General features: G+C 39.5%; 1 protein-coding gene across 2 annotated transcripts in view; it reads right to left on the minus strand.

Annotated features, from left to right (window-relative positions):
• Positions 1-273: 273 nt before the first annotated feature.
• VEPH1 (ventricular zone expressed PH domain containing 1) overlaps positions 274-16,555 on the minus strand; it is a 217,766-nt gene continuing 201,484 nt past the window's right edge. For both annotated transcript variants that reach the window (XM_077750127.1, XM_077750126.1), the window contains 2 exons: positions 6,681-6,817; positions 274-1,816 (listed from right to left, as the gene is read on the minus strand). In XM_077750127.1, coding sequence (XP_077606253.1) covers positions 1,580-1,816; positions 6,681-6,817 — 374 coding nt within the window. In that variant the 3' untranslated portion in view covers positions 274-1,579. The remainder of the gene's footprint in view (positions 1,817-6,680; positions 6,818-16,555) is intronic.

Consider the following 16,555-nt stretch of genomic DNA (forward strand, 5'->3'; position numbering starts at 1 on the left):
TGACCCTCAGAACTGTTTCCAATTTGTAGTAACTTCTGTGAGTCACAATACCCTCAAACTTAACGCGTTAAAATTCAATTATTTCCTTTCTCAAACTTGGCCTCTTATGAAGTATTTCCTGTCCTAGTGAGTTATCAGTAGAGTCAAGGTAGAAGAATTAAGAGTATTGACTACTTACATTTTTCCTAGATTTCTATAGTCCTCTTATATGTATTCCAAGTTAGCTTTTGTGTTAATTATCTATAGCTATGGAACAAATTTCCACACACTTGGTGACTTAAGACAGTATATATTTATTATCTCGAAGTTCCCCTGGGTCAGATGTCCAAGCACGGCTTAGCTGGGGTCCTCTACTCAGGGTTCTGCAAAGCTGTAATCGAGGTGTTAGCTGGGGCTGGGGTCCTCTTCAAGCTCATTGGTTGTTGGCAAAATTCATTCCCTTGAAGCTGTAGCATTCATTGCAGCTTGCTTATTCAAGGCCAGGGGAAGAGAGAGTCTCTGACTTGTTCACTCTTTTTTAAAAGGCTCATGTGATTAGGTCATGTTCACCTAGGGTCATATCCTTTTGACTGACTCAAAGTCAGCTGATTAAGAACCAGAAACCTCTTCACCTTTGCCATGTAATGAACCATAATCATGGGAGAGACCAACCTATTCTTTTTGCCATATTCTATTAGTTAGAAGCAAATTATAAGTCCCACCCCACTCAAGGGGAAGGGTCAGGATATAGACCATTGGGAATCATTCTATAATTCTGCCTGCCACAGCTTAATTGTTTTTAATATGAGTGATGGGAAAAAAAACATTAAATGTAATTTGGAGATATTAAAAGACTGAATATAAAGAAGAAAAGTATAGAACTGTAACATCTCAAAACTTAATGGAAATGGCACATATTTTGAAGATGGTGAAAATGGTGTTCTATGCTTACTCTTCCTGCCTTGGGCAGGAGACATATCCAAGTACCTAAACTTTAGACCATGTTATATGAGCCTAAACAGAATGATCAGATAAGTTGTTCTGAAAGACAGATATTTAATTATATAAAGCTGTCTTCACTTGAGAACCATTTTACCATGTGTTAGCTTCATTTGCAGTAGGAAAGAATAAACATTATTGTATGTCTGTAAGTAAGTTATGTTTGACTTTTCCTAATAGGGCTTTATTTTTCTTCTAATACTTTGAACAGACTGTCGTTTTCATCAGAGGTGCTTAATCTTTCCTTGGGAAAAGTATTTCAGGTACCTTGTGAAGCTGTGTATCTTCAATACAATATGGGAACCCCATATCTACAGGGGTTCCTAGATTCCTGACTCTCCCCTTTCTACCTGTACCATCTGTAACTCCTTTTTCTGAATGCATCATACAGATGTTCTGGAGTTAATGCAGATGCCATTAAAATATGAAATGTATAAAAATCTTGCCACTTTTGGGTTCTGCTTCTTAAGGAAAACTGTTCCATTTGGTACTCAGCGAAAACACAATGTGACTTGGCTAATTTATCTCTTTCTTCTTGACATTGGCAGTGATCACGCAGTGCCCATTGTATACAATCAGTGTGAGGTCGGCTTGCAAATCCCTACAGATATGTGGTTACTTCTCTACTTTCCCTCTCTTTTGCTTGGGCAACTGCCACATTGATGCACTGGAGCCACTCTTCTGCATTCTTCTCATCCTTGGCCTTGAAAACATAGGTTTTATTGTCTGTGAAGATTTCAAAAGCCCGAGGGAGGGAGCGGTCCCTGCGTTTCCTGGCCACAACTTTCACACTCTGTACTTTGCTGAGTTCTATTGGGGAGTCATCAGGATCATCTTTCTGAAATGGACATGGGAAGGAAAGAAAATGAGCTGGCTCCCACAGTATGAAAAGATCTTTGGCAACTGGAGAATTTTCCAAGAGGATCAGAATCGTTTCACTGCATATAGCTGTTATATGCTTTTTTACTTTGAACGCTAAGGGCCCAAAGAGTCATTAGACCAATGGAAGGAGTGAACAATTGACCCTATGTTACAGTATATTAAGCTGGCACAAGATGGCCAATTTGTAAGAAATTATTATACAGTGGAATTTGGGAAAATGTTTAATTCATATTTCTTTGACTTTATGTCATTTTCTTTGATTCCAACACTGTATCAATAGGGAAAAATGCAACAGTACAACAGAGTACTATTAATTCAGAATTTGAGATACTTGGGGAAGCATGAAATTGAATTTTCCATCATGTTATCTCTGAGAAAGGGTATTAATTGAAAAAACAAGAGTTCTAATGTTTACACAGATCAAACTGTTTTTGAAACACACTGGACCTCTGGAAGCATGATTTGTCTACAAACATTCAGTGAAAGAATACTTAATGATTTACATTTTTCTTGCATCAAAGCAGAGGCTTAAAGATCACTGCAACATGAGGGCCATCACAATGGGCTAGTGTGAATGGTTTCGAGAGATCAAATATTCTTTACAGCAATTTCTTCAACATCCCTGAATGCATCTGTCTCCTGGAGCGTACATCTTTTCTTGAGGATCTTGCCAATTCTCCTTTCCCACCTCCCCTAGGCAGCCACCCTTTTTTCATTCTTCAGTGGAAAGGCACCCTTCTCACTCGTCGCAAACTTACCGTGGTGTATTGTCCCACTTGGAAAAAAATCTCAGGAGAATCCAACAAATAAAAAAGCAATTCAAAATATGGATGCCAGGGATGTGTCCTTCAACCGAAGCAACATAATCACTCTCCAGATATTTCGTTGAGATGCATTTCCAATAGCATTTCACTCTTTAATGTTTAGTAACTATTTTTTGGATTATACTTTTGACTTTTAGTAAGTGATATAATTTTAAAAATATTTTAAAAATTTTAACTCTGAGAGACTGGTAGTCACAAAAAATTAAAGTAATTCAATTTCGATTTGTAAACATAGTTTTATTGTAGTGAAAAATGATTGGGTAATCAGGATAAAATGCTGTGAGAGTAGAAAATACTATTTCAAAGAAAAATAATACCATGTAAACATTTTGATTAAAGATGCACTAATTCATGTATTTTTTTTTTAATGTTTTATTTATTTCTAGGAGAGAGAGAGAGAGAGACAGCGTGAGCACGGGAGGGTCAGAGAGAGAGGGAGTCACAGACTGAAACAGGCTCCAGGCTCCGAGCTGGCAGTCAGCACAGAGCCCGACGCGGGGCCCGAACCCACGAACCGCGAGATCATGACCTAAGCGAAAGTCGGACGCTTAACGGACTAAGCCACCCAGGCGCCCCTCATGTAGTTTTTAAATGGATGGTGTTTGGTGTCAAATTGCTATGGTATCTTAGCCCAATGCCATATAAAAAGGAAAGTTGTGATCTTTTTATTTTAAAATAATAATATTTAGGAGTGCCTGGGTGACTAAGTCAGTTAGGCATTCAACTCATGAGGGCTCAGGTCCTGATCTCATGGTTCATGAGTTCAAGCCCTACATCAGGCTCTGCACTGTCAGTGAGATTCTCTCTCTCTCCCCCTCTCTCTCTGCCTCTCCCCAGCTCTCACTCTATGTCTCAAAATAAGTAAATAAACCTAAAAAATGATAATGTTTATAATTCAATAGATATTAGTTTGTGTGACTTTTTAAACTTAAGATTAACTAAAAATGCTAGTAGGTATTATACAGATTTTTCAAAATTCTTTTAGGGAATCGATGGAATAAAGTTTGAAGACACCTGTACTATGTAATGCTTTGTTAGCTTAATTAATTTGGTTTCTAGTAAATATCTGACAGCAATACGATTATATTTATTTGAATTAGTCTGTAGTATAGAAACTGATATATGGAGGAATTGATCGAGAAAACAAAAAGTTACCACAGTTCTCTAAAGAGGGACAGTGAAAATTACCCAAGAGAAACGGACAGAAAATCAAAGGGCACCATTTCCTGGCTGGTTGGTAGAGACCAAGACCTTAAGAATGCAAAAGTAAAAAATAACACCATGGTCTTTCAATTCTTATTAAAAATGCACATTTTTCTCATTTATAAGAAAGGTCCTTTTTGATGGAGCTGAAACTTCAGCTGGACTGGTGGCCACTGCTAGGTTACTGTGTCCCTGGGGATGAGAGGGAAGTTGCAGTGGTCTTTATAGTACATTCTATTATTTCCCAGTATTTGAGCCATAGGTTATGTCAGGTTTCTAAAATGTCAAACCATTATTTGCCTCTAAAGATGTCAAACACGTTAGCCAATTATAAAATAGCTTATTCTCTAAGCTGTATTAAAAAGCTCTGAATCGGGGCACTTGGGTGGCTCAGTCGGTAAAGCGTCCGACTTCAGCTCAGGTCATGATCTCTCGGTTCATGGGTTTGAGCCCCGCATCGGACTCTGTGCTGACAGCTCGGAGCCTGGATTCTGTGTCTCCCTCTCTCTCTGACTCTCTCTCTCTCAGAAATAAATAAAACATTAAAAAAAAAAAAGCTCTGAATCAAGAAGTATAAAGGTCATTATTTGAGTTCAGGAAAGATGTTCTTAGGCCCTAACTCTGTCCTGTCTCAAGGGATATAAGAAATCACTGCATCTTAACTTCTAATTCTGATTACTTTAATAAAAACAGGAAATTCAGATGCTCACTTTAAACACTTTAAAAATATTTCAGTATGGAGCAATGCTAAAAATAAAGTTTCTTTAGACCTCCAATAACTGTCTAAATTGAGCACACCATTTACTTCTCTTTCAAAAAGATCTTCAGCCACAGAACATTCCATCTGTATATTTTACAATACACACAGATGAAGAAAGTAGCATGAGCTTAGAGTAGGTGTCATCATTTTTTTTTTCATTCAGAAAGTTAACTTGTTAACATTTCAGAAAGTTAAGTTTTATTAATTAAATAGCATTTGATCAAAATTTGTCATAATTCAGACATACCATACTATGTAGTTATCGAGTAAAGAGTTCAAATAAATTTCATAATGAGCATTCTAAAGATACAGTGCATATGTTCTCAGTGAGTCATAATTTTAAATAATTTAAAATCTTCCATTAATTAATTGAGACACAGCTGAGTTTGCCACTGGCTCTGTATTTTAAGTGTTCATGGGAAGCAGAACAGTATGTTCATTTCACAACATGCTTTGATGTCACACTGCCTGTGTCTGACTCCACAGTTTTATCTCTTTCTACCCTACTGGCTCTATCCTTGGTCAAGCCCATCAAGTCTCTGTCTCTTTGTGTCTTTCTATCTCTGTCTCTGTCTCTCTCACAAGGGGAAGGGAGTGAGGCAGGGTCTGATGTTACGTGATGTAAAGGAACCATATGGTAGAACACATTTGAGATACATTAATTAAACAAAATTAACTGGGCTCTTTCCTGCAAGACTTGTCAGAGCCCTTAGCTCCTTTGTATTTCCCAGATGTCTTTGACCAGGACCAAAGCCAATTCCTGGTAATAACTGACAGATCCTGGGTCCCAAAGGCCAAGAGTGGGGCACAATGGGTTCAGAGGTGTGAGCAGGGTGCTGTATGTGTGTTCTCTGGGCACCTTTGCACAGGAGTGGATGACCATGTGGACATATGCACATGTTTTCTCCATCACTCTGATTCTGGGGCTCAAATAATGGCTGTAAAAATGGAACTGGACAAGAACCCAAAGGCCAGGGTCTTGCCCTTTCTGGCTGGCCTGGTAGCGAGGTAAGACTGAAAGTGCCTCCACTGCCCATGCAAGTCAGATTCCACAAGGCTTTCTTGGCGTCGGACCTAACCAGGTACCTGCCCTTCCCAGGAAAGACACAGGCAAGTAAGGGCTCTCAGCTGTGGGGGCCGCGGGAATGGCCCAGCCCAGAGGAATGTGCTTTCACCCTCTGGCAGGAGGGAAGGGGAGAGGGCAAGGCACCCCAGATGCAGCATCTGGAACATGGCACTAACAATAGTGCTGCCCTAGAGGACTGCTCTGAGGATTCTTGAAGGCAATCCAGTATGGCATGTGATAAGCTATATTCAAAATATCCAAGAAGTAGGTCAAGTTTTCTCTCTCCCTGATCCTGAATGAGTAGAATTTAAGGATAAAACTGATTTGAAAGGAAGGGGCTAACTTTGCATTGTTGATTGGAATAGAATGCTACTTCAGAGGTTTCCCACTAGAAGTTCAGAATACAGATATTTACAGAGCATCCTAGTTTCAGGTAGAAAGTTATATTACATGAATATTTGTTAATTCTTTTGTAATCATATTCTATTTGTTAACTGGATATTAAATGACTGAAAAATGAACTTAGTTGACTACAAAAAGGACTTATATAATTCAGCCTTTGTCTCTTTCTCCCAGCCTACTCTCTCCCTTCCTCAGGTCCCTGCCTCCAAATATAACTTTGAGTTATAAAGGAAATCAGGGTCAATATCAATAGCCATTGATTTATGTAGGTGATCTATAAGGAAACAAAAGCACACTGTTCAAGACAAGGTCACTGAGTAGTCTTTCTGCACTTCATCTTTCTAAAAAGTCAAAAAAGGATCTACCATAATAAATCGAAGAGAGACAGCTAATGTAGGACTGAATGGAATAGATGTTCGGGGGAGTATGCAATAAAATGGCACTGTAAAATTGTATATGGAAAAGGAAAAATTATTGGTGTTTTAACTCAATACAAAATGCCTACCTGCTGGGTGGAGAATGGACCCTTAAAAATCCAAGTGTAAAAGACAAGGGGGAAACTTACAGATTTTCCTTTTTGAAACAGAAGTTGATTTCCAGCCAGTGTAAAATAACGAGTTTTCCACCTTTTGATGAACTTCCATCTGACTTGCTTCTCTTTAAGTTTTCCTTCTATGAGAGGCTGGCCATCTTGATTTACAACTGTTGAAGGTAAGAGAATGATCAAGCCACTCATTTTCCATTATTTATTTGGCAAGTGATCAAAAGTCAGAATTGTACAATGAACCTGAACCAAGTAAGCATATTTGGAAAGTACACTAATAAATTATGAATTTGGTTAACTTTTCCCCCTTTGCCCCTAAAGGAATGCACAATTTAGATATGATAATGAGAAAGTGTTGAAAGCCCTCATTGAGATTTTCAAAAGGAATATAGTTCACAAAAAGAGCATCTGGTTAGCAGTTTTTAAGGTGGATCCAGATATCCAACTTTCTGTGCTTCTTAACTCTTTTGTTTCATGATATTCTGTTCACATGAACTGCTTGGAAATACAACTTTATAAATAATCACAAACCAAGTATATTTAGCTACATAACAGAAAAAGCCAAAGCAGTGCTCTCAAAGATGTTACCTGAAGACAAAACATTGCAAAGGCAAGCCCAACTCTTTTGAACATGGTATTTCTACTTTCTGGCACACATATGCTCCCATTTCCGTTCTGCATGTGCCCATCTTTACCCAATGAACAACTAATCATTTCATGCATCAGCTCAAATGCTGTTTCTTTCAGAAGACCTTCCCCAAACTTAGACTGGAGTGGATTCACCTGCCATATGTTCTATAGCATCTGGCATGTTTCTTTTACATCAGACATTATTGATAGATAGTTATTGGTGTTTATCTGATTCATCTCTATCTTTCCTATTCAACTGAAAACTCTGTGAGGGTAAGGTCTTTGCTTTGTTCACACATGTATCACCAGGCATCTAATACAATGCCTGGCAGATATAGGCAATTTATGAATATTTGTTGAATGGAAAGGTTTATTTTACAGTGAAGTAGAATGTATATGATTACACATCATAATAGAGTTAGAAGATTTGTTACAATGTCAGAAATTACAACGGAAGAATTCCATTTCTTTTGCCAACTACGTAAGATTCACTCTCCAAATTCATATGAGAGCATCTGATTTCTTGGGATTATGACAATATTTACTTATATAAATTATGTTCAATTTTCACAGCACTTTGAAAGTAATGAAATATGTTCCATCATTTAGAAATTTAGACAGTGCTGTTTGACCATGAGAACAAAACCCCTCCTTCTTATCCTACCATTACTGTTTTCTAATACAGGTCAAATAACTACCTTAATAAGGAGGATGTGTCCACCTTGAAGGCATTTTTGGGATAAGAATGATGAAATACACAAAATACAGTTTCCATAACCAAAGTTCTACTAAGGCTAGTTTCACCATGTTTCCTCCCTGTCTGATGACTGTTTAATTGGATGGTCCATTCTCAACCCCAAATTAAGGTTAAAAACTGAAAACATTATCAAATATATTGTTAGATAGTGACAGGGCTATGATGAAAATGAAGCAAGGAGTGACTTGGGGATTGGTGAACATGCACGTATGTGGTCAAGAAAGAGCTTGGACATTTGAAGGGATCCTCATGGGGGCTAGTAACGTGCACAGCAGAGCCCAGGGAAAGCAGGAACTCAAGAAGTATTGACCACCAATACAGTGGTCTGCTTTGCTTTACTAGGGATCATCTGATTTAGAGTATTCTTAAAGACAATAACGTTCTTCGCATATTTAAATTTCCATAAATACAGTACTTGCTTCCTTTGTGCAACCTCCACACTCTGCAGTTATGGCAGATGAAGCACTCAGGACAGACGGTCTGTCTTCACTATTCTGTATGTCCTAGAGAGCCAGAACAGCCTCCCAGTGTGGGCCTGGACTATGGATTCAGTGTTTACTCACAGCATGCTGCTGAGTCATGAACAGGGCAGCAGCCTGTCTGAGAGAAGGAACGGAAGGTCCAAGGGGGAGATCCAAGAAGAAGAAAACAAACTCTAACAATGAAAAACCCAGGCCAGAACCTAAACTAAAACATCCATTTCCTATGCTTTCACATTAGAAAAAAATTGCCAACCTAATTATAATGTTCTGGGATTTTTGCATAAGAATTCAGAAGGGTTCGACTGGAGTCCTTTCAAATACAGTTTTCTGATCAGCAAGATCCCATGTGCTTTACAAAGATGTTGAGATCAAAATTAAAACTTACGGAACTTATGTGAGGGCACAAGGTAAGTAAGCACTACTTTCCCCTCCATCTCCTGCTTTTATTCATAGTTTTACTTTACTTCATAATTTATAATCACATTGCTTTTTTACCATAGCTTTAAATGGGAAGATGACTTAATGTAATGCCTTCATAACAGTAGATTTTTCTCATCTCTGTCTTCCATATTTACTCAAAGAAGCATTTGAAATAGTCATGATATTTGAACTGATTTGAAATTATGGTTGACTTAGGCAATATTTAAGCACATGGATCCTTCTGGATCTGACCTAGGGGATTAGCTTCAAGTATTTCTCCTCAAGGCAGATCCAAATGCTGCACTTGAAGAGTATGTGACAAAAGTTTGCAAGGATCACTCGGCAAATAGTTGAGGGAATTGTCTGCGACACGGAGAGGGTAGCATATCATACCCACAGACCTACATAATGACCATATGACAATAATGATCATGAAAGACTCAAGACAAAATGACAGGCTTGCTTGAGCACAAAAGGATTGAAGGACTATCGAGAAGTTCTGCTAAGCAGACACTTTTCATTGTAGCCCAGCCAAAATTACCCCAGGGAAAAAGTCCATGGAGAGGGTTGTAGGAAGAAAATGTTAGCAGAACTTTAAACAAGCTTTATGTTAGGGCCCGAATTTAGGCATCAAAGTCATCTTCAGGTAATTTAATAAAATCCAGGCTATTTGTAGCTATAGGATTAATTTAAAAATAGTTTCAAAAGGCAAAAAAAAAAAAAAAAGACTTAACATGTTTTGCAGCTACTATCCTACATCTTTATTTTTCTTTTTGCAAATATGTCTGGCATATGCACCAGAGGCCGTGTGTCATTTTAATAGGTCTATAGCCCATATCATGTCCTTGTAAGCAATAATTCTCACAATAACACTATCTCTTCATGATCAAATCAGGGAATGAACTCTTTCTAAGGGTAGTCATATTCTATTTGAAAAATAGCATGTGGAATGTGACTGTCAGAGAACAATCACGCATCTGAAACTCTCCTGCTTCAACGAACACACACAGCACCATCTTCCCTCTTGCCAATTAACGCGTTATCTCATTTAAAGCACCACAATGTGGCTAAGAGCTGGATCTGTTCTTTTTTTAATTGTCACTGGCTGAAGAGCTATGGAATATTAAACTGATTTGTCTTGTGCAACTGGAACCCAAACTGTTATTGTGTTTATCAACTGAAAAGTCTTTCTGAGGGTCAATACAAATGTTTATACAGTAACTGTATTTCTTTTGTGCACCAAGAGTTGAATATATGTATGTTGACAAGAAATGAATTTTGAAGTGTTAATCTTGTTCTACATGAAGTGGGTGATTAAGAGTGAAGTAATGCCAGACGGATACCTTAAAGCTGAGAAGCTCCACAGCAGGAAGAGTAATGCAATAAAGAATACCTCTCGGGGGCGTCTGGGTGGCTCAGTCAGTTAAGCGTCCAACTTCGGCTCATGTCATGATCTTACAGTTGGTGGGTTCGAGCCCCGTGTTGGGCTCTGTGCTGATAGCTAGCTCAGAACCTGGAGGCTGTTTCAGATTCTGTATCTTCCTCTCTCTCTTACCTACCCTGCTCATGCTGTCTCTCCCTCAGAAATAAATAAAACATTAAAAAAAAGAGAAAAGAATACCTCTCTGTTTCTGTCAGCTCTCCAGCCATCCCATACATACTTTTGAACATAGATAAGCTGTAAGGCACTGTGTTTGGATCTGATGGGGTTACAAAGCCCAGCTCAGAGGGAGCTTGAATTTATCATCTTGTAGGTGGAGGTGAAGCATTTTACAAATTATACAGTGCCACTGGAGAAGTAAAAGTCAACCACTACAATACTAAAAATCAGAAAATTCTACTTGCGGCTCGGAGGAGGTGACCAGGCAGCTGGGCCTGTGCTAAGGAAAGGAGACAGGGTATTCTTGGAAGAGGGCAGAAAAGGGCTGAGGTACAAGAGGGGTGTGTAAGGGAAAGCACATGAAAAGAAAAGAACCTAAAACTCTGGAAGGATCCATGAACTCACAAGCAAGTTCATAAAACCATTGCTTTGGAACAAAGCCATATGTGGAAGGTTGAGGGGGTGAAGGCAATTCAAGATTTTCTAGGTGTAAGATCCAGGAAAGAGATTGAGTATCAAACTGTCATGGTGAGGTCATATTGGACTTTAATTGTAGGTCTTTTTGAAGACTTTTTAGAAAGGACTTTGCTTTTCTTAAGAACTAAGCAGGGGCCAAGAGCCTGTGTGGGTCCAGTCAGCATAGGCATGCGGCCTCCTGGGCCGCAGATGGGATCAGTTATATGTCACGAAGAGTCTCAGCAGGAAACAGAGGACACCCCAAGCTGGGTAATTGAGGGGAGTTAATAAAGGGGCTATTTACACAGATGTGGGCAAGGTGTAGGAAAAGCACCATAGTACTCTTGGGCCAGGCACCATGGGGAGGCATACTACCCTCTGCATGAAGAGAAAAGGGGAGCAAACAGTTAGGACTTGGAGGGAAACCTACGTGGAGAACACTGTCTGTCACAAGCTGTGGCTTTGGGCACAGGACATCGTCAGCCTGCAGCGACCAAGCAGAGGGGAAGCTGGGAACAAATAACCCTCCCTCACTCCACTCCCTCTCTGTGATCATCTGATTTTGTCCCTAGTGGTCAACTGTAACTGAAAATCAGAGGTAGGGGAGACTGGAATACACTGAAGAGGTACCTCTTCTTAACTGGGCAGAGGAAGCAGGAAAGCTTCCTCTGGAGTAAATGTGTCTGAGCTGAATTCTGAAGAACAGATAACAATAATGAAAGTGAAGGAAGAAAAGATTCTCTGAAAAAACAAAAATCCAAAAGTATATGCAAAAAGCTAAGGCTTAGATAAGGGTCATGTAATACATTCTAGAAACGAATTCATTCTTGCTGAGTACAAACTGAGGGCTGATGGGGGTGGGAGAGAGGGGAAAGGAGTGAAGGGCGTGGAGGAGGGCACTTGTGGGGATGAGCACTGGGTGTTATATGGAAACTAACCTGACAATAAACTATTTAAGAAACAAAACGAAACTAATTCATTCTATGTGATGGGAGCCTGGTGGGACTTGGAGGGTAAGAGATGAGGTATGGGAGTCAAGGCAAGACTAAGCCTAAGACCCTTGGACATTGTGCAAAGTGGAATCTAATGCTTTGTAATAGAACATAAAGAAAAATAATAATTTCTGTAGTCATACAATCCCTTTTATCTCAAGTACACTAGAGGTCAGTGACTCAAGATCTCCATCTTGTTTTAAGATTTGTTACAATTCTGAATATGTCCTTAGCCATTTATAATTTACTTAAACATAGTGTGTTGAATGTCATGTTTACTCACAACTATAATAGATCACACAGGGCTATACAAAAAAACCTTCTCTGGTATAGGCCTATAGTTTATGGGGTAAAGGCAGTGATTTTGGAGCCAGACCTGAGCTGAACACCAGAATCTGTTATTTAACAACTGACTGGTCTTGTGTACGTTACTTCACTGAGTTTCAGTTTCATCCTCTAGAGCTGTAATGCTTAACAACAGGGCCACCACAAATGGCTGTGCAGGTTGTTCACTGCACGAGAGCACTCAGCCAAGGTGGTGAGTAGGGTCTGAAATTCAACGTGTATTTTGCTGTTCACCATCCCCTCCCAAGTGAATGTCATCCATAAAAGCACACAAAAGTGCCACTAAGGTTAACCTGAACAATGTCTGGTACATGGTAAGGGATACATAGTAGCTACTATGATCATGATCATGATATCATCAACGACATAAAATGATCGTTGTCATCCTTTTATTGTGATGATAAACAGATGTTTCTCATAAATACCATATTCTAATGGCTCCAGGATAAAACCTGCCTCCCTCCCTCAAATCAAGAATGAAGTGAAATTTACATGAAGGCATCAGGAATAACAAGAGAATTCAGAGTGAGACAGGAACACTTTTAAGGTTCAAGGACTTCAGGCTTTGAACTTAAGATGTGACAGGCAATTCAAAGAGTCCCAAAAGGGAGGTGAACTCTTCTGTTTTTGTGTAATGGATTCATTTAATTCGCCAAGACTGCCATTTTGAAGCCAGTCCAGTAGGGGTTGGGCTGCGTTAGGGTGTTTTCTACATCATCTGTGGTTGCTCTCTTTTCTTCCAGACTTCCTGCTTGTTCTTAGGACAGTAGATGGTAACCCCCATATAACTACTATTCATATTACCCAGAGACTTCCATCCAGGCTCAGAAATCCCTTATGCTGTGTGCTTTTTGGCACAGCAAAAATGTAACATTTGTTTTGAAAACATTGGATGTACAGGAATAACCCATAACTGAGATTGTCATGAATTTAATTTGCGATATTTGAATTCTTAGCCATTCTTTTCTGATTGTTAAATACCTTCAAAAGAAGGCATCTTCTGGAAGAAAAAAATATATATACATCTCAAATACTTAGCTTTTAAATAAGAACTTAGAAAATTTCCCTTGAAATTACTGCTTCTGGGAATTACAACTCCTATTCGGTTTGAGGGTTATTTCTTTGTATGTACTCAGAGTCTCAGATTACTTGAATTCCCTTCCATGGTTTTACTGATTTTTGTGTCTGTGACAGTTCTAATAAAGCCAACTATAATTATAGAGGAAATGCTTAAAGAGGGGTAGAAGCACTAAAATGAGGAGGTCATAGGAGCCATATTCAGTAAACTGAGCATCTGTGGTTTTTGAAATCACTAAGGATTGTTAACAAATGGCATGTTTCTAGTGAATATCTAGGCAGTGTTTTAAGGTGCCATGCTTCCTTATCAGTAGTGAATGAATGAGGAGGTATAACCCGGCATAGATTTTGAAACATCCCACAAGATGCTATGAGGTCCAGAATAGGACAGACAAACTCAACTTGACAGGAGCTTTTTGATGACATTTTCACACGTACTGAATTTGAATTCTTAGCCATTCTTTTCTGATTGTTAAATACCTTCAAAAGAAGGTATTTAATAATTTTATACCCAATAGAACACGGTATGCTTTCTAGGCTTCTCTGCTGGTCACTAAAATGTTGATCTAAAGAAGCCTCAGAACTACTATTTTATAAGCCTGTAGAACAATGTTTTCTAGACTGTATTCTGAGGGCCACCTACATTGGAATTACTGGCTGGCTTGTTAAAATGCACATTCCAAGGTACCCCAGCAACCTATTGAATCATAATTTTGAGGTGGGGTGAGGGATCTTATATTTTAAATAAGGTCCCCTGGTGATTCTCATGTAGCTCAAGAACTTCTAGGAAATGATAGCAACCTCATGGCAGATGATAGCAATAGGTCATAGAATACACAGAATTGTTAAACTGCAAAAACAATAATGGGAAGAAAACTGTTATGATCTTTCCATGAAATTAAAGAATAGGATAGCAGTATAGAATAATATGCATGTCCTTGGCTTAAGCCAATAGAGTTATAGAAAAAATGCTCAGTGTCTGTGGAATTTGGCTTATTTATTGTATCATCAGTGAAACAAAAATTCTAAAGCCACTTGATAAAAAGGTAATCTGTTCAGAAGTTTTGTGCAGTAACCGTGATCACCTTTGTGCCTTTATGGGAAACTATCAGTGAAGACTGGCCCAGACTTGCTCACTAATGACTGGCAGGGACCAATGGGAAAAGATCAGAGGTGGTGGAAATGAATGAAGAGAACTGCTCAATTTCAGGATTGAGCTTTGAATAAGAAAAGAGTCCCACACATGTTTCTTATGTTAGTCCCACACTGCTATTCTATTAACATGATCTCACTGATAGGTCTTAACTGGCAAATCTGGCCATAGGATTTTAGACAGCTGTAAATGTTGAGTACTTGCCCACACTGGGTAGTGTAGAGCTGCTTTCCTTGCACAGGGAAGTGATATGACATTCTTGTCACCTTGTTTGGGTTGTGCAATTTGAGCACATCCTGGCCATTGTCACAGCTCCCTGTACATTCCTGGTATACTAGAACGTCCTAAGGTGTTGTCTATGATGCTTTTATGAAATGATTTAACACAAGTTCCATCTGTTGTTGTTGTTCAAATCTTTTGGCCAAAAAAGAAGTTTTACATTGTTTGCATTGGAAACTTTATCTATAACATGTACACCATCATGCTCATGCCCCTGATCAGATGTATCTCACATACACACACACACACACTACCTCACTTTCTGTTAATTAGAATGATTGCCCATATTGCTTTTGTAAAAAACTTAAGAAGATACTGTTTATTCAACAAATACATCTAACATGAAAATTACACTGGAAATGTTATCATATGAATACCTTTGTCTCTTAAAACGAATCCCTGTGAATTCCTTAGTTTTCTGTCACTGTTTGCCTGAAAAAAAATTTTACCAAACATTTTCTGAGAAGATAGAAACTTTGAATGTTCACTTATTTGGTAAACATTTATTGAGCATTGTATGCTAGGGACTGAAATGGATGGATAAGGAGAGCTCCCTTCATAGAATTTACTATTTTCTAGAGGAAATAGACATTAATCAAACAACCACATGTGAAAAAACAAGATGGCAGGTGTAACAGTGGTCATAAGAAGAAGTTTGAAGTGCTCTGAGGACCTTAGTATTAGTCAGGGAGGTCACAGAAAGCTTCCCTGTGGCAGTCAATCTGAATTGCAATGGGAAGACTAAGATCTGTATTAACCAGACGATGAGGGGGCAAAAGGGCACTCCATACAAAAGCCCAGTCGCAGGAAGCAGCATGGTGTGTTTGGGGAACTGAAAGAAGATTCTTCTAGCCTGAGTGGAGAGAGAGCAGATGACATGTGGGACAAGGATAAGGCTACAGAGATGGGAGAGACCGTTGAATGAGAGGCTGCGAGAGGCATGCTGTAGAGTTTGGTCTTCAAGCCAAGAGCTGTGGGAAGCTGCTGTAAGGATTCACGCAGGGATGTGGCACTGTCAGATCTGTGTTTTGAAGAGGACATTCTGGCTGCAGTGTGGGAGGCTGATTGGCAGGGTCCAGAGTAGCTTAGTTAGGAGGCTGTTTCCATCATTTTAGGTAGCAAGTTACGGTATCTTACTCCGTGTGATGAAGAGAGGTGGACAGAGCTGAGAACCACTGAGAAGGTCAAATCCATGATGCTGGGTGAGGGACTGGGTGGAGGTAGGGAGAGGGCAGCGGGTTTCTGACTGGTACACTGGAATGACCGATGTTGTGTTTGCTCATATAGAGAACGCTAAAAGAAAACCTAGCCTTTTTTCAGGGGCAAGGGAGGGATAATCAGGAGTTTAATTTAAATGAAATGAGCCTGAGGTGCCTTCGAAGCAGCCAAGTAGGTGGCGGGAAATGTAAACCCAGAGTTGGGAGGAGAGGCCTGCCTGCAGATACGTGATTGGGAGTGGTCTCGTACAAGTGGCTGTTGAAGCTGCAGACCCAGAAAAGACTGGCTGCAGAGAGAGTACAGCAGGGAGGAGAGGGCTCTCAGCAATGCAGAGCTGGATGGAGGAAGGTGCCCCCCCATCCCCCCGCCAAAAGGGGACTGAGAAGGGGTATCTGGAGAGTAGGAGGGAGGCCAGAGTGATGCATCCCACAGTTAAAGGGAGAGGATGTTGGAAGAAGGAGAAACCGGTCAGCAGAATTGAGTGCTG

Source organism: Crocuta crocuta, unplaced genomic scaffold (assembly GCF_008692635.1).
Source record: "Crocuta crocuta isolate KB4526 unplaced genomic scaffold, BGI_CrCroc_1.0 scaffold19, whole genome shotgun sequence".
Classification (NCBI taxonomy): domain Eukaryota; kingdom Metazoa; phylum Chordata; class Mammalia; order Carnivora; family Hyaenidae; genus Crocuta; species Crocuta crocuta.